At 36.6% G+C, this 26856-nt stretch overlaps 1 protein-coding gene across 12 annotated transcripts in view; it reads left to right on the top strand.

Moving 5' to 3' along the window:
• Positions 1-26856, top strand: part of LOC105227019 (polypyrimidine tract-binding protein 1) — a 498255-nt gene that overhangs the window by 461055 nt on the left and 10344 nt on the right. For 11 of the 12 annotated variants that reach the window (XM_049450402.1, XM_049450400.1, XM_049450399.1 and 8 more), the window contains 2 exons: positions 8536-8628; positions 25872-26088. In XM_049450402.1, coding sequence (XP_049306359.1) covers positions 8536-8628; positions 25872-26088 — 310 coding nt within the window. Of the gene's footprint in view, positions 1-8535; positions 8629-25871; positions 26089-26856 lie in introns of those variants that run through there. The other variant, XR_007422012.1, reaches the window with a different exon arrangement.

A 26856-nucleotide genomic window follows, 5' to 3' on the forward strand; every position in this document is an offset into this window, starting at 1 on the left:
TGTCTCTGCTGAGCAGCCATATACAACAGCAAAGAAAAAAAGTAGTTACTTACAGGCATAACATATATAAGCGTGTAGAATGTGTTGCCGCACACACCACTTCCCACTCAGACACACATTCTTACACACATTCTTACACACATATCCTCAGCTCTCATATCCAACTAGTGATTTTACAACAATATTCTTTCATTTTATGGCATTCTTTTCTTTCGCAAACTCTTTTTGCTTCGATTTTACTTCACATTCTCATCAAATATGCCTCTTAAAATTCATTTCCATGTTGCAAGGCGATAAAAACCTAATCAAGCGCAATTGCGTCGATTATGCCCCACAGCCAATCGCTGACTCGACAGCATATTCCTATTGATTATGAACTACTTTTTCTGCCAATTGTTAGTGTTATTGTTATTGCAGGCACTTGCGATTTGCATGCAAATTTCATTACGCTTCGCCGAATTCTATTTTTATGCAGCGGATTTTTTTTTCTTCAAATTTTCTGAATGAAATGGCATTTTATTATTAGTTAATTTGCCGAATGATTGATCGTTGGCATTTAATTGTGCAATAAAAATTTATGCGCATTAAGGATGTAGCAAAAAATGTTGCGCTTGAGGTGCGTTCAATTATATGCGCACATGTCATTCACACGCACACATACATGCACACTCATCCGTCACTACATTTCAGCATAAAACTCTTGAACAGCTATGGCACTTTTTTAAGCCAAACTTTTTCCATAATCTCACATTTGTGCGTAATATTTACTTAGCAGTGCCCCTGCCTTATCTTTTTCCTTGTCCGTGCCCGCCCTTTAAAGTTTTTTTTTTCAAATCTTCGCCACTCATCTTTTGCTCCGACTCAACTATGCTCACTGTGGTTTTAGTTTTCAAACTAAGTGCCACAACGCACGAAAATACATAAATACTGTAAGCAAGCAGCCGCAAATGTCGCTCAGCAGCACCACTGCGTATGAGTAATAAGTGTTGTTAGAGGTTGCGTATACGTCAAGTTGTTCATTACAGATTTGTTTGCTTTTGACATTGATGTTATTCTAAGTTGGTTTTTGCGTATTAAACTTTTTACCAACTACACACACAAACTTATTGCACACACACACAAACGTAAAACAAGACACATGTTTGCGTATGTGTGTGTTTTTGAATTTTTCAAGCTTTCTTTACTTTCCCAAGATTTGTGCATTGAACTGATTTTTTGTTGTTTTTAGTAAAATTTGCTGTTAGTAAAAGTTTGCCTTGAAAAAGGTGGTTTACAGCTTATATATTTATGTTTCATATTAGCTTTAACTAAAAAGTAAAAACAACAACTAGAGAATATAGTGCCAAGCCAGCTGGTTTCGGTTAAGTTCGCTTTATTTTTAAGATCTTTTATTATAATTTTTTTTTTTTTTTGTTAGGATTTCTATTTTTTAAGCGCTTTTTTATTATTATTTTTGTTTTTGATTCAGTTCTTTAATTTTTTAGGCGCTTTTTTCATATTTTTTTTTAGGAAAATTTTATATTCGCTCAACTGCAGCCAAGTAACAGCTTCATATTAATTCTGAATATTTAAGCGTTGTGCTTTTTGGTAAAAGCTCCTGCCAACAGCACCGTATAACGGTTTTACAATTTTTAAAAGCATTGAAATCCGCTTATCCTAAGCTATTATTATGCCATTAGCTGGAAAAAGCATATTGTGATTGCGTTAATTGACAGAATGAGCTTGATTTGAGATTTTTTTATGTTGTAACTGTAAAAGATAAAGCATTAAAACTAACACGCTGCGCGCTCTATGTGTTGGCGTAATAGCTTTTGCTGCTGGAAAATAATAAAAAAAAAACTCTTTTTGGTGGAAAATTACTTTCTAAATCCTGGCTTTTATGTGTGCAACCAGTTATATGAGTATAAAAATTATTTTCAGCTAATTAATTGAATATAAAATATGGATATGTACAACAACGCGCCAATCGTTCTTTTTTTTCGCTATTGGGTTCCAATTGGAGATTCCAAGTATGGTCAGGTCCTTCTTCACCTGGTTTTTCCAACGGAAGGGAGGTCTTTCTCTGCTTCCACCAGCGGGTACAGCGTCGAATACTGTCGTGGCTAGACTTATTCCAGGTTAGGTTTCGAAGCTGTCGTTGTTATTGGAAAGTCGAGCTAACCGAGCGGTTTTTGAGGCGTACGACGAGAAATATGATGAAAACATTCCTCGAAAATTTGAAACTTATCCCACAATTTCGATGATATGAGCACTTCAGAATGTATTCACAGGCTCCCATAGCGTAAGTGCATTCTTCTCCAAAATGCACCAATCAACTTGAAATTTCAACACGACCTTCTTAGCTATTATATATTTGTCAAGCAATGTTCGACGAAACACAGTTTTTGATAACAATTTCGACTTTTTAAGCCACACTGGAGTATAAATGTTCAAGCAAATACCTTTGGAAACCCTGTATTTTGTCAAAAATCTAAATTTTTAAATCCTTGGATCATTACCTGTATACATCTTTAATATTAAGACATGTGACTGAATTTTTATTGGTTAGGAATGGTTTAACTCGATTTCCGGCGAAACTACGAGTCGTGTAGAACAAAAATTATGTGGCAATGTTGTAGGCAGTAAATTTGTCTATAACTTTTGTATATAAACTTCTTTCACATAACCTCAAAATTTATGTGAAAAATTTATAGAACCAAATTTTTGGGTTTTTTCCTTTTATCGTGTGGCCAAAGTTTTTTTTTATGACAAAATTTGGTGGAAACTTGCCTCTTCATATCCCAAATATATTGCATTTTTTTATTTTAATTATTTATACAAATATCTCCTTATACTGACCTAATATCTAAAAAAAAAAACCCCTAATTTTCAATCAAAAAATATTAAGTCAAAAAGTCAGTAGTTTATTTTTGTGCAAGTCCATACTTTCTGATGGTGTCAAACATTCATACATAACTAAGGCATACTTTCTCACAAAATGCAACAAAAGACCCCACTCGGTTAATTGAAATACCTTCCAGAGCCTCAAATGAATTTTTGTTGCTGTTTCTGTTAAAGAAAATCACATCTTAAAAATCAAAATCCTCCTAAAACCAAAATATTTTGTTATTGCCGAAATGTAATTTGAGTACTTGAAACACATTGTTCTTACCCACACTCGGCATACGCTCCTTTAATGACACAGCTCTAGCAAATAAACCCTTATTCTGCAATAAACCTCACACCTGAACGCCAATCTTGTTCATTTGAACCCTTCACATATATTTATTATTTGCCTAGCGGCTAATGGCACGCTAGGGAATCTGCCGCAGTAATGTTGATTTGTTGCACTCAGTGCTACGCCACACACTAACAACACTAGCGCTGCTGGCGCTAAGTCTACGTCAGCAAGCATTGATAGCGCTTGTAAATCAGTTTGCGCAAAAATAATTTACTATCAAGCAAAAAAACACACACACATTCAACAAACAAAAAAACATAAAAAACAAACAAACTTTCTTGCAACACAACACCGCAAACACGCGTTCCTCACTGCTAGTGCATTGTGCAGCGCTCCACAACTATTCCATCATTCTTTTCGCCAGCAGAGCAAATATTTTGCTTCGAATTGTTAACTTCTTACTAGTATTTGCTTGTGGGGCACACAAGTCAAGCGCACGGCAAAGTGAATAAATGCTTGCTTGCAACATTACGACACACACATGCGCGCCGTTGCAATTGTTGCCACAGCATATGCCGTCAGTGGCCACTGTTGACTTCATTTCCGCTTCAACGTGCACATCGAAGCCATCAAGCAACCGGATGCCGGCCATTCTACCCGTGCGACGTCATCGACAGACGTGCAGCAGCAGCAGCAAGTGCAGCCAACACACCTTTACCTACCAATTTGTAGCAGCATTGACGTTGGCTGCCTGCTGCCAGCTGCATGCTGTCAGTTGCCTGTTGCTGCCCGACTGTCTGTTTGACTGACTGCCCGACTGAGTGGTAAGTGTAAGTTGCCTTGTTGGCTCTATAGTCCCCGGTGGATTTTGAATGTTGCGCATTCAACATTGAAAATTCTGCCAGCATTTCAGCAGATATTTTTATTTCACTGCCTCTTAAAAGTGCTGTGCATATGTGCCATGCGGCGGGGTGCGTGGCGACGAAGGTTACGCTGCGCCCTTTGTGCAGCGGCTTGCCTGTGCCTCGGCTGTGTGCGGTTTGTTTATGCATTCGGCTGTGTAAAGTGGATTTACTTCTTGGCATGCACAATTTTTCTTCTTCAACACAAGTGCTGCACTCAATCGCACACTCGCCCAGTCACCGCGCTCTCCTCTCCCGCGCATTGCTTGGCTTGAGCTGAGCCCAATTTGCTCGCTGCTCCCCACTGTTCGGGGTTTTTGGCCAAATAAATTCACTTTTCTACCATTTTTACTTTCGGCTCCTGTCAATTTCTTTGCCATTTTCCAAATTCGGTTTCTGCTTTGCATTTGGGAAACTCACTTTGCTCACTGTTTGTTGTGCAATTTTTTTGCTTTACTTTTGAATTTTTTTTTATAGTTTTGCTCTGCCTAAGCCTTGGCGCGCCGCTATCAATGCTCAACAGTGTGCTTCGTGCTGCAAGTTTGTGCATTCAACTATAAATTCATTTATGTGTGTGCATGTGCTTTACAGTGCTCTGCGTGTATGTGTCATGTTTTGTGTGGCCAATCTTTATTTACTCTTGTTGGCCACTAAACAACAATTTGCACTTTTGAAAATCGTCTTTGGGGTCAATTTCTCCATTTGAGTTTGTGGCATATTGTGCTGCTCTGTGGTTGCAATCGCTTTTGCACATAATTCGCTTTAGTCAATGTGCATTTAAGCACTAGTTCTAAGTATTTTTTGTTTAGTGTTTAGTGCTTTAAATATTGGTATGTGCTTAAAGGAACCTTACATTGCTCACTTCTTGAAAAAGTATTTATCTGCTGTATTTATCTTCAATTCCTTTGATTCCTTGGTACAGTAGAATCCCGATTATCCGAACATCGATTATCCGGACTCATTCGTCTCGGCTCTAATTGTCAATCGGATCCCATACAGTCGTTACAACTGAAACGCATCAGGGGCTTGACCGCAATGAAACGATGTGATTCTTTTCGTCAAAGACCAATAACAAGTTATTTCCAACCAAAATTTTAAATTACATAAGAATTATGTAATACATTATTTATCGTTATAGCTCGGTTTTTATATATCGTACATATTATCTAAACTACACTTGTAAAACTTATTACATAATAAAACTTTATTATATGTAATTTAAATATTGTTTGATTTCCTTTGAAATCGATTATCCGGATTTTCGATTATACGGAACACCCCTGGTTTTATTTGATCCGGATAATCGGGATTCTACTGTACTTTGTTCTAAACATTTCCTGCAGTTTTCTCGTTCTGTCAGCACCTTCTGCGGGCGTGTGTCACCACCAAACAGTGACCAGTTAGTATTCCGATCATGTTCCTAAAATTACTTCTATCGAGTGCCATATTAATTTTGTGTACCGCGGCTTAAAGCAATAACAAAGACTTCAGCTTGAAATATTTTTATATAATTTTAATATTTCAATAATGGTCCGGAACTATTTTAATAAAAAAAAGTCTTATACAGGTATCCCTCGAATAGCACGGTACTTGAGTTGCACGAAATCTCGAATAGCACGGTTAAAAATTGCGACAACCCTCGAATAACACGGGGTTCGAATTACACGAAGCCGCGAAAATTCCTTTTAAAAATTGAAATTTAAGGATCCTCTACCTCTTCATGGAAAAACAAATCAATCTTTGGAGAGTGACAGTGGTTGAACATATGTAATTTAAAAATTATTGCGTTTATAAAGTTTTACCTTTTAAATTTCAAATAACACGATTTCGAATAACACGGAACCAATTAACCGTGTTATTCGAGGGATACCTGTACTATATATATTTCCAACTCTTAGTGCGCTTCCGTAACCTTGAATATGTAAAAGGATGAGCAACTTTCAACCTAAGATTCTATAAATCGATACCTCTTAGAATTGCTTATATATGCTTTGCTTCATAAATCGGTTAAGAATTAGTAAATGATGTTTTTATTAAACGAAACTCACTTTCTTGACACTAACTACTCTCATTTCCTTTAGAGAGCCATATATTAGAGAGATTTGGCAGCTAGCACAATTATAATCGGTTATTTTCTTTCGACTTAGCCGAATATCTATAAAATCGAACTGTTCGGCGACTATCTTCAAATATTGGATTATCTTGAAGTTAATTGGAAATAGTCTTCGGAAATGTTGAAATTTTCTCGGATGTCGTCTAAAAGAAACGAATAAAATTTATACAAAGACGATTAAGTTAACTTTATTTTTTTTTTTTGGAGAATTTATGAAATAACGACAGGCCGTTGTACTCGTGGAGACCTACTTAGAACAAATCATGTCTAAAAATTATTTCATAAACCTGTTGAGAATTTCATTTCCTAAAATGAAGCTAGTTATAAGCTGACTTTAGTACAACTTCAGCAATATTTTTTCACTCAATAAGTTAATAATATTAGCTTTATCATGCCTGAGATGCCACTTAATTTAGATACTAACAAATTCAATCAAAATAATAACCTAATATATTCTCACCTCCTCAACAGAAAGAGACACTTGCTTAATGCTAGACAAATTCAAATTGAGTCTTCCTCTCACTCTGTTGACATAAGATATATGTATAGTACGAGTATAATAAATTTATTGCCACACTTCCCGACAACATAAACACCGCCACCAATATATGAAACTTTCCTGACGTTTCCAATTTTGAATTGTTGCCGCCTGCACACCGCCACCAGCGCCGTGGCATCCCTTAGGAGTTGCCTAGAAAATGTCTCGCGACAGCGCGCCGCATTTCGAGGCGAAAGTTTTTGAAATGTTGCTTTTTATCGTAATTTATTGTTTGACAAATATGCCAGCGAAGGTGGTCGGCTACGTGGCGGCAGACGTTCTCCGGGGAGAGCGCATTAGCGTTATGTTTGACGAAAGTTGGCGGCGCTGGCATTGTAATGCCGTATAACAGCACACCGACGGTGGATTTCAATATGCCAATATAAATGTGGGGGTTTGCGTATGTGCGTATGTGTGTGACCCTCACACACTTCTCTGTAAAGCATTAGCTATTATATAATTTTATTATTTATTATACTAAGTAGGTTTATTTATTAGGTTGGATTTGAAGAAATATATTTATGATTAAATTTATAATATTTTAGGTGTTTTTATATATAATATTATTGCCTTTTTTTAAGTAATTGATAGAAAATTATTGTTTATATCCACTTGCAAATAATCAAAACGTGTTTTTTTTGAGAATTTTATTTATTTTTTTTTTTAAGAGGTGTAATTGATGAAAGGCAATGATCGGAGAAATTTTAATTTTTGACAAAATGGCGATTTCTCAAAACGAAGCAGTTTTTTTGTGAAAAATTTACACCTTTGAGTGGCTAAAAATCAAAATAATTATGAAAAATCGTATTCCTACGATCATTACCTGACAAATATATCTAAGAAGGTCGCGTTAAATTTCAAATCGAATCTAACTCTAGAAAAATAGTTTCGAAAAAACCGCCTTTAACATTTTAGGAGCCCCTATCGTGGAAACTATTTCACGTATCCACCTCAAAGAATATTCTTAAATATTTCGTCATCTAAAATGCAAAATAACGTAACAACACTTTTCAAAAGTTTACAGGCGAAGGAACAACGTTATAACAGAAACCACTCATATTGAAACTAAATTTGAGTTTTGGTTATAAAATGGTTATAGATTGGTTATTATATCAGATAGCGATTTTCGTTTCGCTTATGATGATACGCTGTTTTCCATTTTAGCGGACGATATGTACATCTGATACATCTAAGTGTATGCAAAACAAAAATCCATAATGTAAAATCCAAAGCGGCATATAACCCTTGATACTAAATGTTAAAAAATTGGGTTAAAAATATTTTTACTCAAAAAAAGCTCAAAAACTATTAAAATTGTCGAAATTGTTAAAAAGAATGTATGTAACTTTAGCATTTCAACGCTTAAGGACTATATTTTGATACAGTTTACGATATAGAAAACCTGTTCAACACATATTGAAAGCATCAAAGCTGTTTAATAAATAGTTTAAATCACTTATAAATAATAAATATGGTTTAATTTGGTATAATATTATTAAAAATTATCTAAGCAAAATATTAAAAAAAAAACATTATACAAAATATTTTCCAGAAAAAAAAGTATATATAACTTATCGAAAAATTATTTAAAATTATTATATATGTACTTAGAGATCTTTATATACATACATATGTATATGCTAGATACTCTCAACAGATTCTAAATATTTCATTTAATTTTATTTTAAACATTGTCTTTATTTTCTTATCAACACAACTATTTTTCACACTTTTTCAATAAACAAAAAAAATACATCATCACATTTAAATTAAAGTTTTCACTCAATAATCTCCCTTTTTTATTTCATTTCATTCCCGACAGGTGTTTATGGAGATGTGCAACGTGTGAAAATCTTATACAACAAAAAAGACTCAGCTCTCATACAAATGGCCGAACCACAACAAGCCTATTTGGGTAAGTACCACAGCGCCGTTCGGGTACAACAAGTGACCCACTGCGCTTTTTCGCACCAACTATGCACGCATTCGTTGTCTGTCTTTTCTTTTGTCGACCCCACACTTTATGCGTATTTAATCGTCATTGACATTGGTTGCAAAACAAAACCAGAAGGGTGGCAACCACTAGCTGTCGCCAACAAATTGCAATTCATAAATGAAATTTACCTTTTAATAAATACAAACGGCACCCGCAGCCGCTCTTACGTCGCTCTGCCGCAGAGCAAGGCGATTGACTGGCGTGGGGCTGGCTGGAGCTGGCGAGGATTCACAGAAATAATTGAAATTTTCATAAGCTTAATTATCTGCATCGCCAAGTGCCCCAACCCGCCGAAATGCCTGCGTGCACGAAAATACCAAAGCAACACCAACAAACCAACAAGCAAAGGGCAGCAAAGGCACGCCGCAAGAGCGAGCAGCGTCCATTGTCCAAGCGAGTAGCCAGAGTTTGGCACTCGCTGTGTGCCACACACAATGGCTGTGGCACAATGGTTGTACACATAATGCCGCAATAAACGTCATGGCCAGCAAGAAATCGCAATCATTTCATAAATAAATATTTTCAGCAGCCAAGGCAGCCAACAGCGGCACCCTGCCGTGTCACACCTGCTGCTCTCTGCGCTCTTGCGTCCGGTTGAATGTGCTGCTCGTTTATTGCCATTAACTGTTATTGGTCTACGTATGCAAAGCTTTATATGATGTTTATTGGCTTTCGCCTTTTGCTGTGAAATTCTTGGCAGTTCCCCAAATATGTAGTTATAAGCAAAGAGAGTCAAACTGACAGCGAAATCGGCTTGTTTCTCTATTTTATTATATTTTTACGAATTTCTTAATTAAAAGTGCATTTTTTCTGGCAACAGTGTATTAAAATATTTCGCTCTACTTTTTTTTTTTTGAACGAATATGGAATTTATTCATTATCTTATTGGCCGGCTCCCAGCGGCTCTCTGTATTGTTGTGTAATTAAATATTTGATTGCGAAAGCACAGCTAGGCATTTCATCAACATTCCCGCCCATAAGATCAACACCCAACACCCAACCAACCCCGCCGTACGTAGGTGCATCGGTCGTTCGTCTTTTTTACCTTTCAGTAGGGCGCTTACGCCGATTCAGCCGCCTGCCTGCCTCTCTCCACGCCGTTAGCTGCGCGCAATGGCATTTACAATACCGCAAAATATTAATAAACATAGCGGTGCATAAAGAGAGCGCACCGAGCGCACGTCGCAACGGTCGCAGGAGCTTAACAACAACCACAGCCTCAATAAGAAAAACAAACATTGTTGCTTTTGTTGTGTGTGTGTGTGAGTGTGTTGTGCGGAGGTGGGGTAAAAGCAATAAATGGAAACTGCTGCGGCCTGCGGTTGCATTCGATATTAAAAGCATTTTTGTTCGATTTCCGGTGAATGGCAGTCACGGCACCCACCGTCGTCCGCACACACACACACGTATAGAAGCAGCAAAGTACATTTTCCCCCTGCTGCTTATCTCTACCTGCTATTTTATTGTCGCCGGAACCATTCGCCTGTTGGCTGTGGTGATAGCAAATGCTCAGGTGGAAGCGGTGAAGTGGGTTGAGGGAGCACGCTGTTGTGTAACACAATGCACTGCCTTTACAACGCTGCGCTACGCTACTCTCTTTCTCACCTGCATGTTCACAGTTATGGCATTTTTCTATACAGGTATATAGTATATCACCCTTTCCCACATCCCTTATCCACCTCTCCACCAATATAAGCGGGGTTTCGCACCCGTACTCCTTATCCACCTGGCGATTGTTATTTAATTAATAAATTTCGGAATTTTAAATATTTCTTCAATGCATGCAGTTGAGCACACATAACTGTATCAATATCTGTATACAGCGCCGGTTCGCTTGCAAAGTAAGCTGCTGGCAATCCGCTCTTTTTGTGGCATTCGCGAGTGTTCTTTGTAATGTATAAGCGAAGAGCGGCGCTGAAATGCGTTCACATGATTTAAGTACTGCTTATTGTGCATATACTTGTATTTACCACCCACGTGTATATATACATATATACATATATGCCATATGAGCTTCAATGCACAGCAGCAGCTAGTTATGTGACTTACATACATACTTGTATATAAATTTAATAACAATAAACGGAAATATTTCTTATGAAAACAATTTCAATATTTCACAATAATTACGTTCGCTGCTGCGCTTTTAATTAAGTAGCGCTTTTCAAATAAAAATGTGATATATCCATGTTTCTATATTTGATGTGTAAAGTTCGCTATTTGAAGCAGACATAAAGCATATATTTAGTATAATAAAGTATCGATATCTAACAGAACACAACTATTGGCAGCTGTGTTGATAAATGCATACAAATTTAGTTATATGAGGGTAAATTTGTGGTTAGTTCTAATCAGTAATAGATAATGGGGAGATAAAGTCATAAATAACATTTTTATCAGCACATTATCAGGTACAGATATCGGAAATAGTTAGCTGCGTTAGATATTTTTAGGGAAAAATTATTTATCTAATTTCACTGAAATAAAGAATTTGTTAATAAACCCCACCTTTTTTATGAAAAATGTAAACCGAATGATTTTGGTGGAACTTCTGGGTATGATATGCGTTCTGGCTCAACGCGTCCCGATAAAGCTAAATTTTTTCCAAAAAGAGTACCGTAAACTGGTCTCTATTGTCATCGTTCATTGTGCAAACTTCGATCCCCTACTCATAGAGACATGAGTTTGTGAGTTTGACATGCAAACAAGTCAACAATTGTAGAAATGAAGGAAAAACACTAGCCAAAACCAAAAAACCCACCCCAAACCGCTGAAAAATCATCCTCACTATTTTATTCCATATTCGTAGCTTGGTGCGTCATGAATTTTTTCGGGAGGGACAGACGGGTTAAGGCATTTGCATGAGAATATCCGTTAAAAACGGCCGGAATGCCCACCATGATAATGCACCACCGCATAGAGCCACGATTGCGACTTATTTAAAGCCAAGCAACGCTATGAAAACCATCGATCAACCACTGTATACACCAGATTTGAATTTTTTATTCCCCACACTAAAATTGCCGCTCCGTGGAATCCGTTTTAAGTCGATTGAAAAGATGAAACAAAATTCGCTGAAGGAGCCTGACCAACCCAAAAAGTGCTTATGAAAATAATAATGACTCAATGATACTTTTTTATATTATATAACATAAAAAATAGCTGCTCGTTTTCCAATTAATTAACTCGAGCAGGTTTTTGCTTCCGCATTTCGCTCTGTAATTTGCCCATAATAGATCGAATGCAGTATTATAAAAGTAAATATATCGATAAGCTCGTGCACAAAGTAAGCAGAAAAAATTACAAAAAAAGGAGAAATAGAGAAAGAAGACAGATTGCATATAATTAATGGCGGTATTTTTAAATACTAAAAAACCTTAAAACAATAGCAGCTAAAGATGAGAGAAACAACCAAGTGAGAGAAATTTTTTCTTCAACAGAATTCACTTCTATCAAGCAATAAATCAAATCTCAAATATCTCAAGAAAATCACAAAAAATCATGTGCTGGAATATATTTTCAAAACTGAACGTACACACAATGTAAAAACAGATGAGTGTAGATTTGCGACTTTGGACTGTTACGTTTCGATATAAAAATTTTTGCAAACCGATTTTGACATTGGCGTTCGGTAAACAAATTTTCTTCGTACACAACACCTAATTTACAACCTTTTGATAGTAAAATAGCAGGATAGGTTAAGTTGGCAGGTATGAATCCTTAAGAATCCCACTTGGACTCCTACTAAGTATGGATCGAAAAGACATTCGCATGTCGTAAAACACCTAGAGCCTGTCACAAATTTATTGAGGCCACTAATATCAATTTCAGCCAATTGGCCGAGATGCTTCAACCTAAGCTTGGCAAAAGTTCAATAGTGGAGGCGAAAATGTCTGGATGTTTCGACCTCATTGCAACTTTAGCAAGTTGCGTCCTGCAAAATCTTTACCTTCACTACGTTTGTCCCGGACAGTTAAGATGCCGATCATCGCAGCGATGTTACCCTTACTAAGAGCTAGCAGTTCATTGAACCTTTTACGCTCCACTCTGGGCTAGAAGGCTTTCGTTTCTATCTTGACGAAGCTGCAATATCGAAATATTTTTTGAGTTATTTTTGATATCTCCGTCGGCATTAAAGAATAAAGGTTCTCCAATGCTTCAGTGATTTCTAAAAAAAGTTCTTTACTAGAAGATATTGTCCCTACAACGAAGTTGAATTTTTCCAAAATTTTAGTCTTTTTGAGCCAAAATTCGATTTTTGTATAGATCAACAAACTTTTAAGACATTGTATGGAGAACTGTAGGGTGATTTTTTAAGAGCTTGATAAATTTTAAAAAAAAAAAAAACGCATAAAATTTGCAAAATCTCATCGGTTCTTTATTTGAAACGTTAGATTGGTTCATGACATTTACTTTTTGAAGATAATTTCATTTAAATGTTGACCGCGGCTGCGTCTTAGGTGGTCCATTCGGAAAGTCCAATTTTGGGCAACTTTTTCGAGCATTTCGGCCGGAATAGCCCGAATTTCTTCGGAAATGTTGTCTTCCAAAGCTGGAATAGTTGCTGGCTTATTTCTGTAGACTTTAGACTTGACGTAGCCCCACAAAAAATAGTCTAAAGGCGTTAAATCGCATGATCTTGGTGGCCAACTTACGGGTCCATTTCTTGAGATGAATTGTTGTCCGAAGTTTTCCCTCAAAATGGCCATAGAATCGCGAGCTGTGTGGCATGTAGCGCCATCTTGTTGAAACCACATGTCAACCAAGTTCAGTTCCTCCATTTTTGGCAACAAAAAGTTTGTTAGCATCGAACGATAGCGATCGCCATTCACCGTAACGTTGCGTCCAACAGCATCTTTGAAAAAATACGGTCCAATGATTCCACCAGCGTACAAACCACACCAAACAGTGCATTTTTCGGGATGCATGGGCAGTTCTTGAACGGCTTCTGGTTGCTCTTCACCCCAAATGCGGCAATTTTGCTTATTTACGTAGCCATTCAACCAGAAATGAGCCTCATCGCTGAACAAAACACGCGCGCGAAACACATTTCGAACCGAACACTGATTTTGGTAATAAAATTCAATGATTTGCAAGCGTTGCTCGTTAGTAAGTCTATTCATGATGAAATGTCAAAGCATACTGAGCATCTTTCTCTTTGACACCATGTCTGAAATCCCACGTGATCTGTCAAATACTAATGCATGAAAATCCTAACCTCAAAAAAATCACCCGTTATGTACATTTGAATATACAGAAAACTAACTTTCTAATAATCACAGCAGCAAATTCGAAAAGTGGAGTTTTGAGAAAACCGGGTTTAAAAATGAGCTGATGCTGAGCGGTTACACTTTGGAGGAGGCTTTAGAGGACTGTAACTCAAAAACGGTTCGATATCGATATATGATTTTGATATGTTACTTTTAAAGGTATAACTTATCAAAATTAGCAAATCTTTAATTTCTCACTAGGTGAATTCCTTAATTTTAATTGTGTTTCCACCTGGTTTTGAGATTCTTTTCACCGTCCATTAAGCCTGAGTCTACTGAGGAGAGTATTTTAATTGTTTTCTTAGCAGTAACGAATACAACGATAATTTTGAGGAAGCATAAAGTCCATTAAAGAACTAAATACACGAATACATAGGCGCATGAAATGTGTTGGTGTGCTGCTTAAGGTCTGTGCCACCGCTTAACCGCCGCCAATCTCAATTTCTCGTTCAGTCAACTCGCCTCAATGGTTGGTTTAACATTTGCCCGCAACGCAAGGCGCGAATGCAAGCCGCCACCTAATGCTTTTGTATACTAATGCACTTGCGAACGGCGGTAGGGCCATGACTGGTGTTGCCAGATATTAAGAATATGCTATTTAATGATGGCTAAAGTAACAAGCAAGGATTTTCGTTATCAAAAAATTATTTTTTTCCTTAAATTGTGAATAAAAACCATAATTTTTTAAACATTTTTCTGCGAAAAAATACGTAATTTTTCATTTTACTTAAGTCTGGCAACACAGTTCACGGCACACATGTGGCACGCGTTCGTGCAACATTGCTCTATTTTCCTTTTGCGACTAATAACAGTCAATTTTGTTGTTTGCACAGCGGTTTTATGTTTATTCCACACATGCACACAGCCACACACACACACGCATGCGCTTGCATACTTGTAGCTCGCCGCAGCCAACAACATTTTGTGGCATTACACAGTGGCCATTGTTTCTGTTCATTGCTAACACTTTGTTGTCGTCACATGTTTTTGTTGCCGGCACTGCACTCATGCAACACTGTAACGCACTCAACATGTGTGTGTGTGTGCTGATGTGTAAGTGTATTTGTGTTGAACATTAATCGCTCGCGTTTTAAAATTACATTTTCGCCTAATCTAAAATGCATGAAATTTTCCGTTGGCTGGTCACCAAAACAAGCAACGCCCTCGCACCCACACACGCACACACATACACAGGCTTGACTCATGTTTGTTTGCTATAAGTGCTGGTTGCTCTTTTTCGAGTCAGCGCCTGCGACTATTGTGCTGCATTTTGGCCACTTGCCGTTAGTCGGGCGCTCTGTTATTGTTGTTGTTGGCTGTTTGGTCGAGTGTTGGGCCGGCGCTGTCACTTGTCGTTTCCGGCGTTTTGGTGCCGTCGGTGTGCTGCGCTGTGGCTGCTGCTGGCATTGGCTTGTCCGCCTCTCGGTTAGTTGATTGCTCGCTTGGTTAGCCTTCCTGTTGCTTGCAGCACTTGCTGTTGGGGTCACCGGCTATTACACTTGCTCTGTGTGTGCGCTCTGCTACTTACATGCTTACTAATTTGCGGCGATTGCGGGCGTATTTATTTAGATTAAGCGCAAGACTAATTAGGATTTTTTTCCAACTACACTCGGAATATCCTTGAAAGGTTTAGTGGCGCTGAGTACTCTTGCACATGCAAGCAGCTACTGGGTGCATAGCCATACAGTAGAAACTATAGGTTGGGTATAAGCTTGACTTAAAACCCATGATTACTTATATTTTTTTTTTTTATTTGAAGATATAAGAAAAAGTATTTCCTTTAATTTTGTCTGAGTAAAAACACAAAAAAACTAAAAAACCATTAACTTCGGCTGCACCGAACTGTAATATCCTTCACAGGTGCATTTCTTACAGCATAAAAGAGTGCAAACAGATCTTTAGCTTGACTTTAATCGGTCGGTATATATGGCAACTCTATACGTATGCTGTAGCCGTCCTATCTCAACAATATATCCGAAGATACACCTCTTTGCTCTGGAGAGTATTCCGTGCCAAATTTCGTGAAGATATCCGGTAAAAAAAACATCCTTCGAACAAGAGCTATATAACGATATCAGCGATTCCGATGAATAAAAAGCTTCTTGTGAAGAGTAAAAGTTTCGATCGATATCTCAAAACCAGGCAGAATCACTCCTTGTATATGCAGACATGCTAAATCCACTCAGTTCGTCACGTTCGTCATTTATACTTAGTACTTAATCACCTGGGAGAGGCTGGAGTTGGGAGTAGGTTAGGTCTAGTGGAGAGCTCCGCATTCTAACTTTTGATGCTTCACCCTACTTTAAAATCAGAAAAAAGAGTTGAATTAAAAAATTTTTGAAATTTATAATTTCAAATTATGCTGCCAGAAAATAATTGACAGTGATATTAGAGTGGACTAATCTAAAATATATATTTTTTAAAGCCGAAGGTCCTGGCAGCCAGTGCTCCTTTTTTCGTGTAAAAATAATTGTATTATTTTTTTTCACATTTATAAATAAATAAATAAAATATGTATTTTTTAAATTTGACTTGTTCTATATTCATTTGGAGAATTTAATATTTTTCATTCCACTAAAAAGTTTTTAATAATGTGGCAACTCTTTCCAACTTTAATTTTTTAAGCGGCATTGTTGCAGTGACTTTTTTTAATTTTTTTTTATTGATAAATTTTAAACAAGGTGGCAACTCTTTCCAACTTTTTGCTTAGAATACACTTTTTAAGCGGTATTGTTGTAGCGACTTTTTCAAATTTATTTTTATTATAAAATTTTAAACAAGATGGCAACTTTAAAAATTATTATTTTATTTTAAAAAATTGTGTTATAAAATTTTAAAACAAGGTAACATTTTTCAATTGTTGTAGTGACTTAAAAAAAATTTTCTTATTATAATTTTTCTTCTTATAATTTTTTTTTATTATAAAGTTTTTTTAGTACAAATTAATATTATAAATTATTTTTATAAAATTTTTTTATTATGTTTTTTTATTATAAAATTTTAAACAAGGTGGCAACCCTTTTCAACTTTTCTCTTAAAATTAAATTTTTTAGCAATGTTATTGCCGTGTTTCAGTTTGTTGTTTTGGCTCAAATAATTTTTAATGAATTCAAGTCAGATGGCAACGCCATTAAGTTAACTTTTTCACAGTAAAGCTTGTCTAATGACAGAACTTTATTTCGGTATATACATAAGTAATTTATTTTTATAATTTTTATTAAATTATTGTTATTTTTTTTATTTAATCAATTATTGTTTTTTTATCATTTATTTAATATTTTTTTTATATTTTATTTTTTATTATTATTACTTATTTTTTATTTTTGAGTTTAAAAATCAAATAAAAAACTTTTCTGAGTCTCCGTAGAAAGGCTTTTAATAACTTATTGATACCTTATTTATGTTCCATACGGTTATGTATTTACATATATGTATGTTTGTTGATATGTGTATACCATTCAACAAATGTTGCAAGTGTCTTTAACATTTTGTATTCGCATTCAATTTTCACCTGCAACCGCAACACGAACTTTCAAATGCGCTTGTGAATTACTAAATTCGTTATCAGGATAATTAAACTTGCTGCCGCTGTGTATTCCCTACTGGGCTGTCGATACACAAACACACACACATGCATGACGGCGCACAAATATTGCCGCGACATGCGGTCGTCTGAACGCGCACCGACTCAATTGTCAACAGCAGCGGCGGCGCGTGGGGGCGGCGGCGGCAGCGACACTTAGCCAACAGAAGCTCAAAAGCTCAGCGGCAGCCAGTGAAATTGTGCAAATAATGTTGCATATTTAATGGGGCAAACGGTGTATTTAACGGCTGTCAGGCCAACACGTTCGCTGCGCATCCATAGACAAACGAGCAAGCGAGCAAGCGAGCGAGCGAGCGTGCCACGCGCTCCACACGGCAGGGTGCATACAAATGGCGGGTCGGTAGGCTGCCAAACACACACACACACAAACAGGCAGACAGACGCGCAGACAGACAGACAAATAGATAATCAAATGGCAGCCAGAAAGAATAGCGGCAAGAGCCAGCAGAGCGCGCAACAGACAGACACGGAGCGCATACTTTTCGCTTGGCATGCCGAATACGCGCGGGTATTGCGCCTCGTTGCAAGCATATTGACGCAAGCCAACGCGAATTGAATTGCAAATATAACTGTAATTAATGTTAATAAGTTTATAATGTTTGGCAAAGTGAAATTGCGAATGATTATTAAGCTTTCAATTACAATTACACTTAAATACAATACCTTCGCTGACTGTTGAAAATATAAAGAAGCGGCGGCTACGAAAATTACAGTTAATTTTCAGCGTAATGTTTTCTTTAAAGTAGCGGCGCTTTAAGTGCGCTTGCCACTTACTTTGGATGCCGTAAAAGCGTGAGCGCGCATAAAGCTTGAAGGTGAAGTAAGCACATAATGAGCTCTTTTATACTTGTAGATATGTATATATCGCCACCTAAAATACAAAATAACGTAACATCACTTTTCATAAGTTTTAAGGTGAAAGAAAAACGATATAATGGAAAGCACGCACTGAGGCATTGAAACAAAATTTGAGTTTTGGTTATAAAATGGTTATATATTAGTTATCATACACTCATGTTGAAAAAAATTTGAGTTTTGGTTATAAAACGGTTATATATTGGTTATTATATCAGTAAGCGATTTGCGATTTGGTTATAAAACGGATATATATTGGTTATCATACAGTGATATTGAAACAAAATTTGAGTTTTGGTTATAAAATGGTTATTTATCGGTTATTATTTCAGATATAATAACTTATAAAACGGTTATGTATTGGTTATCATACACTCATATTGAAATTTGAGTTTTCGTTATAAAATGGTTGTATATTGGTTATTATATCAGTTAGCGATTTTCGATCTTCTTGATGATACGCTGTTTTGCATTTTAAGTGACGATATATATTCACCTGTGTGTGTGTGCGCCTTACAAATCCCAGCCACATGAAAAGCCAAATTTCGTCATGATTAATGTTGCATAAATGAACAGTATGAAAAGTTTTGCATAGTTTGCCACAACTTGTGGCACTTAACTACACATGATTATGTATGAGTGCGCAGAGCTATGCACATATATGTTAGTGTGAGTGTGAGCATCACTTATGAATTACACAAGTTAATGCATAATTCTATATACTATAACGGTAAGCTAGTTGGCTGCCAGCCTCGTGCTTGCATACCACAAAGGAATTCGGCAAAAATTTAGCAAAGTGAAATATTGCAACGACGCCCAGCTGAGATTAAACTTACAAATTGATGTGGAAAAGTTGGACCGTTGCCTGCACTTTTTGCCAACTCCGACCTTTTTGATATTTTTTTTTGCTTGCGCGCACACGCACACATACTTGCCACACTCACACACAACGAGACACCCACACAAGTGGGAGGTAATGCAGGCGTGTTGTTGTAGTAATTAACTTTATGTGTGTGCGGTAATTAGAATATAAAGAATTCAATGAGTTTTGGGCAGCCAAAAACAGCTGCGTCCTAGCTGCAGCTACAACAAAAACAACTATTTAAAAAAGTTTCGCAGAAAAAGAAGAAAAAACTTTGTGGAAATGGAATATTTTAGTAATGCAAAAGGAAACGTTTATGCCGACTGGCAATTGGAAATGTCAAAGTGAAAAAGTTTACATGTCAAATGAGTTGAAAAACACAAACACACATACACATATGTATGTATATTTTGACACTTTAAGTGCATGTCGAATTTGTATTTGCGCATGCAAGAGCGTGTGTATTAAATATATTTTACGTATTAATACGCACACACGCACATATGTATGTGTGTATCCAATATAAGTATATTTATATATATGCATTGCACGCTTCGGGGAGATTAAAATGTAAATATTACATGGCGAGCAAAGCGCACATGTGCGTGCATTCGTTTTAAATACACGCCACCCACACACGCACGCACACATGCATGTGCGAGCATTTACAAATTGAACAATACACCGACACATTGAACGACTAACGGCAAACAAATTTAACGGTAAAGCACTTTGGAGATTTGTTTAAGCCCTGACCGCACACACACAATGGCAACTATTTAAAAGTGGCGTCCCTCATGTGCGCAAACACACACGCGCACACACACATGGCAATATATTTATACAGATATGTATGTATGTGCAACGTCCTTGGCAAACACTGCTCATTCATTGCAAAGTGCTTATAATTAATTTTAACATATTTTAAGGCGCACTAGCGTGTAATTGTAAATAAGTGTAAAGTCAATTACAGCAAAAGCTCCACACATTTTGCCGCTGGCCAAAGGCTATTTGCACTGTAATTGTAATTGTTATAAAATATTTGCAATAATTTATTAATAAAACTTGCACACAAATTCCCCAAAATGATTACAACGTCACAATGCAAGCAAGCTAACGGTATAACGGCAACACTTGCATGTACGGGCAACAATAGATCTTATGGACTTTTGTACGCGCTCGTAATATGTAGCAACATAAAATTAATCTTCCAATGCTCTTAGGTATAGAATATAAATATACATATATATGTATGTGTTTTACAGGAAGACTAGAAAAGTGAACAGTGAAGTGAGTGGCACAACATGAAATAAACCAAAAGTTTATGAAAATTTTAAACAAATTTGTATGCGTGAAATTGTTGTTATTTTCTTAATTTTATGAGTTCTGTGCCAACAAAAAGTTTGTGCAAAAGTCTTCGTTTGGCTTTGAACTTGATTTATATCGACCAATTTGTATGACAGCTATATGCTATAGTGGTACGATCTGAACCATTTTTTCGCAGATTGTAGCATTGCCTCGGAAAGTAACGCATATCAAATTTCGTGACGATATCTTGTCAATAGAAAGAGTTTTCCATGTGAGGACTTAATGTTGCTCGATCTGTTTGTATGACAGCTATATGCTATAGTGGTACAATCTAGGCCATTTGTTCGGTAGTTGTAGAGTAACATTAGATAATAACACATCCTAGATTTCGTTACGATATCTTGTTGAATGAAAAGGTTTTCCATACTATGATTTGATCTTGAATGATCTGTTTGTATGGCAGCTATATCTTAAAGTGGTCCGATCTGAACCATTTACTCTGAGATTCTAGGTTTGCCTTAAGCAACAAGACATATTAATTTTTGTGATGATATCTTGTCAAATGAGAAAGTTTTCCATACAAGCACTTCATTTTGATCAATCAATTTGTGTGGCAGCTATATCCTATGGTGGTCTAATCTTAACAATTCATTTAGAGTTTATAGGGCGGCTTTGAGAAATAATACGAATAAAATTTCGTTGCGATATCTTGTTACATAAAAAAATTTTCCATACTCAGTCTCGGCTCAGCTTATGTACTTTATAGAGTCTCTGACGCTTAGTCTAGTTGTTACAAAATTCGTTGCAAACTCAATATAGATGATGCAATCTATATAATATCTTAATAAATTCTTTCAAAACTTCATTTAAGTGCAAATAATATTTTTTAAGTGAACTTATATTACTCACACAAATATTGTGGCAAGCCGGTATTAGATATCTTGAATGGCCACAACAATAGCAGGATTTTCGGTTTTATTTCATAACAAATCCCCCGCCATTTTAGTAGTCGAAATAAGTAATTACTCGTACAGCATTAGCACCTTCAACACTATGCTTTATATGCCCATTGACATCCAGGGTGATGAATACGAGCGGGTATATAAGTTATCAGAGCTATCCATAGAAGCCAGAAAAGAAGAGGAAGTCAAAAGCTTAACAATATGGCAGCAGCGGTAGCAAACCTCACTCAAAGGACGGCTGACCAACAGACTGATAACAAACATCCATTCCTGGCTCAACAGACGATATGAAGACCTGGATTTCCACCTAACCCAAATGCTAAGTGTACATGAGTGCTTTAAAAGCTACCTTTACAGACTTAATTATGACAAAACTGAGACATATAGAGCGTATTAGGCGTCCGTTTTATAATTTTTCATCCTGAAATATCTCAAAAAATTGTGTTATTGTTTATGGAAGATATCGGTTATCTTAATGGTTACCGGTATTGAGTTCAAAAATGTCTTATATTCATTAAAAACTGATCAGTAAATAAGCTGAATTCGCTGGCCATGTTCTCGTTTTCACTGCTAACTGATATCTGAAGGAAGTACTAATCAAAAAAGTTCCGAATAAAGCTTCCCAAAAAATCTTCGATAGCCAAATGTGTTTGGATATAATGGCAAATTTGTCATTCGTTCACATTTTCACTCTATGATATTCTTAGAAAGTGCCTTCCGTAAGCAGTGGAGCACTTTTGAGCATTTTTATTTTCGTATCACTCTTCGCTACTTGAAATCGCACGAAACATGTGCTTACTTAACTGTAATGAATAATTACAATAAAAGCAAGAAATCGATTAACCCTACATTATACGCTTAAAGTCCTTCTTGTTAACATAGGATGCATATAAACATATTTATATAAACATATGTGTATAAAAATGTATGTACATATATGAAACTTTGTCTGCTGCGCATTTATGCAATTGTTTAAATAAATAATTCCCTGCACATTTTGCACTTTGTCAGCGACGTTGGTCCATTTGCAGCTCGCATTACAAGCCCATGTCCTGCTTACAGGCATACTTAACTACAGAGGCGAGGCTTTCTTGCAGTAAAGGTTCAACGGCAACGAACTTAAGTTGTTAACTCACTTTGAGCAAGGTGGCAACGAAAGCAGGGAAATAATGTTTATTTTATGCATGTAAAATACAATTTTGTGCTCAGCCTGCAATTGTCCAGCTGCAGCCATTGTTACGGCTTGAACTACGAGCACGGACACAAGAAAAAGCATTCAGGTCAGTCTGCGAATTTTGAGTAGAACCCTGAAGGAAAAATGCCACTGGCAGTAAAGCTGACCATACATAGCGACAAGAAACTTCGAGGTTTTGAGTTTGGATTGGACGTCGTAGCTGTTATTATCAATGCTGCTGATGAAGTATATACTTCTGCAGAAAATTATATGTTTTGAACTGCTGACAATATGCTTACTATACTACATCTTCCCACACGATTTTCGGTTTTTGCAAGTCTTACCAAAATTACTTGTAAAACATACCTTCGCTCTACCGAATTTGTTCCAAGCGAACGCGCCTTCGACGCTTTCTTCCATACAACTTTGTAAAATTGTACGCCTTTTCTCCATCTTAATGCAAAGCGCGCTGCACGAACTACGTCCACTCAGCGCTGCGGAAGTGTCGAGCAAAGTAACGAATGAATTTGTAAATATTTTATGAGCATATGTGAGCAAATGAAAGCCCATTCCGACAGCAACAACTACAGTGCATACTCAAATAACTCGCGAGCCTGGGTGTGAGTGTGTGTGTGTTCGCACTTTAGTAGTGTGCGAAATGATTTTACTGCCCTGGTGGCACATTAGTAGTCTATATGGGGTCCATTAATATTTTGACAGTCACAGGCACAGCAATCGGCAGCATCGCGTCTCCATCGTCGATGTTCTTTGGCATCTGACACTGCCAAGACAACGGTGTATCTTCTACTACAACTCACAGCTGTTGTTTTTGTAATCCTTACGTTGGCACAGATACACATATGTACCGTTAATATGCCTCCAGCTCACACATTCCATTTGATGGCGGCCCGCTATCCTTTTTCCTTCTACTTTTCTCTACTTTGGTGCGTCTCTGGGGAACTGCACACCAGCCATTCAACCTGGAAGGTGCGATAAATAAGTGCAAGCGAGCGTGTAAGTGAATTTTTTATGCACTGTCATGTGTGTGCATGTGCCTGTGTGTGCAAATTAATTTGCGCTCGCACATTTGTCTGCGATATGTTTATTTACACGATATTTTCCTTAACATTTCCATTTGAACTTATTGGCGTGGTGTGCTTTCAATACATAGGTATATGGTAGCAACAACTACAATAGCGGCGCAACACTGGTCGCAAAGTTTCATTGTTACGATGGCATCTTTGATTATTGCCGAAAAGTATTTGCGAGTGCTGTGAGAAGGTGGGGGTCAAGCAATTTTCGGTAGCAGCCATTTCGTATGCAAAGAAAGCGTGTTATTAATATTAATTTTCGATATGCAATCTCATCGAAATACAAAATACTTACATATGCGATTTTTATGTAACATTATATTTTATATAATATTACCGTTGCATAGTTAAGCATGGATTAAGCAGATTAAAACTTGTTATTTCTGCTGCGAATGGCTCTCATAAATATTTATGATAATTGTATGATGGGTTGTGCAGCTTTCTCAATCAGGTATTCAAAGTAAAGTTGGTTGTAGTTCATTTAAGAGGTAATATCCATTTCTGAATTTAAAAAATTCAAATTTCTTTGGTTTATTTATATTATTCGCTTAAAAGTATGCATATTATTTAGAAATCCAAGAAAACAAATACTTCAAGTTATATAAATATCAATGTCTTAACTACTAAAGATACCGCAACTTTCTACGAGCAGCAAAATACAACTCAGTAATTAAGATTTTGGCAATATTTTTGCATACTTTTAGGTGCATTGACCATTTGACAATGAGTACAATTCGGCAATTCAAATTTTATAAATATTTTTGCATACTTTTAGGCGTATTGTGCATTTGACATTGACAGTTTCATCTTTTGCCACTTTAACTGTGCAATTTTCAGACATCCAAGACAGATTTGATAGCTGCTTAGAAAAATATCAGTTTCAATTATATTTGTGGCACGAAAAATAATTCAATTTGTGCAACAAAAATTTTATTTAAAATAAACATCACCGTTATGTCGCCTAAAGGCAACTTCTTGCAAAGAAGAAGCACACTTTTGCGAAGAATTTATCAGTCACTGGTATTCTCAACTTGCCACATGCTATTATTTTACTAACTTACGGTATCGATATCCTATTTTATTATATAATGTATCATAGCATACAACTGTTTACCGCTGCAATAGTTTTTGACATTTGCATTTTTACTTGCAAAACCGTCATATCATTCAAAAAACGGCGGTTGCCTGTTATAACCGCAGGCGAAATGTCATAAGAAGAAGTGGCATCTTAGACCTGATCCAAACAGATTGTTGCCACATTTCAGAAGAAGGTTCAGAAGAAAAGTTTTCTTAGTCAATTGAAGGAAGACAGAATGCAGTTATATCTTGTATATGTGTGTATATAACAGCAGTATATACGTATGTAGCACTATGTTTGCCAGAGGTCACTAAACTCAGTGGCACTTTAGCTGCATATTTATTGTTCTAAGACCTCAACCATCAATGCATATTGATAGAGCACATATGTATATAGCAAATACCTGAATATGAATAAACTTATGGCCAAAAGTTAGCAACTTTTTCCATTGCGATTCAATAGTCAAGCTGAAGCGCCAGTTTTTGCCACAATACCTCTCCATAACCTTTTCTTCTTTCTTCTTTAAACCAACACTTGTATATGGTGACAGTTACATTTATCGCTAGGACTTTATATTCCGCCAGAAAAAAAACGTGTACAATTTGCAACTGAAACCGGTGACCAATAAATAAGTTCGAAACGTGCAAAGTTGCTTTAACTGCGCAAACATATTCCTCTCCAGCAAGTTTATGCCTACACAAACATACATATTTTACAACAAACATAAACAGTTCCATCGAACTGATATTTATTTGCACATGCCTGGCATTTGTAAGGTCATTTATCTCCTCCGTCTGTAACCCGCATAATATTTGTTAGCCAAATTTGCACCACATAACCCTACGGAAGTTTACCTTTGCTATTTTATATGGAATATTTGTAAACATATATATAATATATATATTTGTACATGTTTGCATGAATTCACGAATTTGCCGCTCTTTCAACTATTTTGCAGCTATGAGTCACCTTGACAAATTGCGCTTGTGGGGTAAGGCGATACGTGTTATGGCTAGTAAACATCAGGCTGTGCAGCTGCCGAAGGAAGGACAACCGGATGCCGGCCTCACACGCGACTACGCACAAAATCCATTGCATCGATTCAAGAAACCGGGTAGCAAAAATTATCAAAACATTTATCCACCATCGGCCACATTGCATTTAAGTAACATTCCGTAAGTAGAAACTCTAAATTACTTTTTATATTTGTAGAGAAAACATTTTAGTCCAAAAAACAACAAAAAAAAAACGAAATCAGAAATGTATGTATGTGTTATGAAAGACATTGAGCCTTATTGCTTCACAATTTTTGTACTGAAATTTTAAGGACTTTAAGGTCATGGAACTTTTAACAGCTTAAATAAATTCCCAAAAATTTTTATAGAACTAAGAGAAACGGGGCACTCAGAAAGCCGGGAGGTCAAAAGATATACATAATATATTGAAGAACGTGCTTTAAAAGCGTCGTTTAGAGCTTTTAAGCTTTCAGGATACAATAAATTATTCTGACAACATTTAGCGCTCTCTAAAACTTAGCTAAGCTTATACATATATATGCGAATAACAACATATTAAAGATCAAAATATTACCTTAAATTCTTGAAACAGAAATTTTCTGGCAACAGCAAGAGCTTTAGCTTTTATATCGCACACAAAGGCACAGCTGCATGGCGACGTTTACTACGGTAACGCATTACAGTGCTTCGTATCTGATCACCTGCTATTGTATTATATCCGTAGAACCAGCGAGGTGCAGCACCAAACAGTTTCCCCCAATTACAATTACCGTTATAGTGCGTCCGTTGACTGCACACGAATAGCGCAGCAACACGCCCATCAAAACCATCAGCCATGCGCTCATGCGACACAGCGCATCTTCAGCCAATAAACATAATTTTAGTATTATTTCATTAGCTCCTGTTGTTGAAAGCACACATCGAAGA

The sequence above is a fragment of the Bactrocera dorsalis genome, chromosome 2, assembly GCF_023373825.1.
Source record: "Bactrocera dorsalis isolate Fly_Bdor chromosome 2, ASM2337382v1, whole genome shotgun sequence".
NCBI classification, from domain to species: domain Eukaryota; kingdom Metazoa; phylum Arthropoda; class Insecta; order Diptera; family Tephritidae; genus Bactrocera; species Bactrocera dorsalis.